The sequence below is a fragment of the Lachnellula hyalina genome, assembly GCF_007821495.1.
Source record: "Lachnellula hyalina strain CBS 185.66 chromosome Unknown contig00416, whole genome shotgun sequence".
In the NCBI taxonomy this organism is placed as follows: domain Eukaryota; kingdom Fungi; phylum Ascomycota; class Leotiomycetes; order Helotiales; family Lachnaceae; genus Lachnellula; species Lachnellula hyalina.
In genome coordinates, this window is record NW_022157530.1 from 1 (window position 1) to 3095 (window position 3095).

The 3095-nt window shown below is 44.6% G+C and overlaps 2 protein-coding genes across 2 annotated transcripts; both read right to left on the reverse strand.

Moving 5' to 3' along the window:
* Nucleotides 1–218: 218 nt before the first annotated feature.
* On the reverse strand, nucleotides 219–812 carry LHYA1_G009210 (uncharacterized protein; the record flags this gene model as incomplete). The annotated part of the gene is made up of 2 exons (XM_031154114.1): nucleotides 219–503; nucleotides 714–812. 2 exons carry the CDS (start codon nucleotides 810–812, stop codon nucleotides 219–221), a joined length of 384 nt encoding a protein of 127 aa, XP_031000865.1.
* A 240-nt stretch (nucleotides 813–1052) lies between these two features.
* On the reverse strand, nucleotides 1053–1289 carry LHYA1_G009211 (uncharacterized protein; the record flags this gene model as incomplete). The annotated part of the gene is made up of 2 exons (XM_031154115.1): nucleotides 1053–1210; nucleotides 1256–1289. 2 exons carry the CDS (start codon nucleotides 1287–1289, stop codon nucleotides 1053–1055), a joined length of 192 nt encoding a protein of 63 aa, XP_031000866.1.
* Nucleotides 1290–3095: the final 1806 nt, after the last annotated feature.

Consider the following 3095-nt stretch of genomic DNA (forward strand, 5'->3'; position numbering starts at 1 on the left):
CCTAAGAAGGTTAGTAGTTGCTAGCGTCTGATTTTCGTCTTAAAGAGGGAGCGTAGGCTAAGCCTAAATGGGACACTATCTTTCAGTCTTTTGCGTTCTTCACTATATTCGGGGCATCGTAGTATTAGATGCTGTGGTGATTCAGGCTTGTGACTGCATATGCAATAATTAGTGGGTGTTTTATTGAATCGTTTTAGGTATGTCCCAAAGTAGCCGTGTTATAGCTTAAGCTGGAAAAAGGCGCTAGCAGTGGATCTAGCCGTTTTGGGAAGCTGTATTCGAGAGTGAATTCGTGGGTTAAAAAAGTCAAAGTAGTGGCCTTTGCCGCTAGCTAGAGCATTCGCCCACGCATGCCGTCGGATTTGGTTGATTTTTATGCCTATATAGGCATAGCTTATATGGGCAGCCAGGGCGGTCTGGGTGGTCGGAAGTGATTTGGACCCCAATTTAGCCAGTTTATCCGCCTCTTTATTTCCATTGATGTCTTGGTATCCGGGGACCCACTCTATTGCTAGCGTGGATCCGTTTTAGGCTATTTTAGTGGCGGCTGCAATAGCGCGTAACTAGTGAATTTGGCCCGGATTATCGGAAGGCCGCGCTAGCCTATAAATGGCTGCTTGGTTGTCTGCGTATATCCGAATATCCCTATTTAGGCCTAGTCTCGTCGCATCTTTAAATGCTAGGGCAATGCCTTCTAGCTCTCTATTATAGACGATTTGGTGCGGACCTATATTTCGGGCTAGTCGTATAAAAGGGCGACTAGCGCATTTATAGCCCGCTAGTCCCACTCTAATTCCGGTGCTTTTAGGCATTTGCGACCCGTCTGAGTAGTATGACACCTGATTTAGCAATTGTGACCGTATTTGCCAGCGGTGTATCGTGGCAGTTTCCTCTTTTAGCAATTTAGCGATTCATGTGTCCCAGGGGACAGAGCGGTTCTAAGGGGCAAAGTGGAAGTGGTATATAGGTTCGATTTTGCCGCTAAGCAGGGGTGCAATAGTCCTAGCAATCGTCTAAAGTCCGTATCCGGATGAATAGCTGGATTTGGCAATTTAGCGATTTACTAGATAGTCCGGACTTAGCTTAGCTAGCTGGAAAGCGTATTTACGGGTGGCTGTATCTAGTTGTATTGCGGGCAGTGGGAGGCTAGCTTCGACTTCCATGGCCTGAATTGGACTAGTTCGAAAAGTGCCTAGGATTTTGCGTAGTGCTAAATTTTAGAGGTGCTATAGGTGGTCTTTTGCATATGCTTAACCTTGCCACCAAATTAGTGACGCATAGTTGGACATGCTAGTAATATAAGCCAGGTATAGCTATCTAAAAGCGGTAGGACTAAGCCCTTGTTCGCTATTAGCCAGCCTAGACATACGTCCGAATGCGGACTTAGCCTTAGCAGTGCGGATAGTGATATGCTCCTTAAATCGTAATAGGGCGTTGAAGTAAATACCAAGCCACTTAACTATCTACTTTAGGGGGACTATAGTCCTATCTAGGAGTATAAGGGACGCTAGCTTAGCGCGTTCGCCTGTGCTAAAGTAAATCAGTTTAGACTTTTTCAGGTCAAATTAGATTGCGTTTTCACTAGCTAGCTAAAAGAGCTCTTTAGCTACTAGCTGCAGTATCTTGACGTTTTTGCAGGGGCTAGTTGATGCGAAAGAGAGAGTAATATCGTCTATATAAGAGATAAATTTAACTGCACGTGACCTAAATAGGCCTCGTATATAGATTAAGAAAAGGATAGGTGAAATAGGGCTTCCTTATAGGATTCCGGTCTAAATAGGCTGGTTTTCATCCGATTATCCGTTAAATAGAAGCTTAAGTGACCGCCCGCTTATAAAGGATAAGACCCACTTAATAACCAAATCAGGAAAGGCTAAATCCTTAAGAATTATAAGTAGCCAGTTCTTAGATATATGGTTATATGCCCCTTTCACGTCTAGTAGAAGCGTACTAGTGATTTTGTTTCGTAGCTGATTTGTATAGACATAATCCGCTAGCATAGCGCCTGCGTCTATAGCTGACTTTTTAAGTCGGCCACTGATTTGGCTAGGATGCAGCAGATTTGGTGTGGTTTCAGCTAAGTAAGCTAGTCGCTTAGCTAGGATCCTTTTACTCACTTTACCTAGGCAATTTAGAAGTGAAATCGGCTGATACGTGCTAGGCTGTTTATAGTCTGGCTTGTTATTCTTTTGTAGTATAGCGCAATTCGCTTGGCGCCAGCACTTTAGATGATAGCCAGTGTTTACTAGCGTCTCAAAAAGGAGTGAAATCTGGGAAGGGCATGCTGAATATGCGTGGGTAATAATGGTCTGGGTAATATAGTCCGGGCCGGGGCTAGTGGATTTGATTTCACTAGAACAGGCTTGCTTTACTTTGTCTGGTGCTAGCTTTGGCTATTGCCACTGGTCTGAGGCGGTGTATGATGTCTACTTCGGGCTAGCTGTTTCGGGAGGTGGAGGGAAGAGCGTCTGGCGGAAGAGGTCGCATTTAGTAGTGAATGTGGTTGTAAAATGGGTGGCAGAAAGCTTTAGATTTGGGACTAGCTCTGACCGCCTTGACTTCGTATAGGCTAAGGCTTTAAAAATTGATTTAGAATCCTCTTTTTCTAAAAACTGGTTCTAGTGATCCTTTTTGGCTGTCTTGATAGCCTGAAAGTATGTATTGCGGGCGCTAGTATAGCGCTCATTTGATTGGCTGGAAAACGCTCGCTTAGAGGCCTCTCTAGCCCGATTTATGTCGCGTTGAAGTGATTTTAGTGAATCGTTCCACCAAGGCTTAGCGTGTGGCGCTAACTGGATTTGGGGTATGGCATTGTGTGCAGCGTATAAAATGGCGCTAGTATAACGTTCCGCCATATCGTCCAGACGGTCTAGGGTTGCTTTATAGCTGCGTTTTGCGTTGATTTGTTCTAAGCTCTTTAAGCTTAAATTGGAGCTTAAAATGTAGCTATAGGCCTGTAGCTCATTTTGGAGCGGTGATAGCTGGCAGAAAAGTTTTTCCCTAAATTTGGTCCAATTTGCCCGTTTTGTGTCGAAACGGGTGGTTTGTGGATCCGCTAGTCCTATTCGGGAACCGTTGATAGTGAATGTGATCCT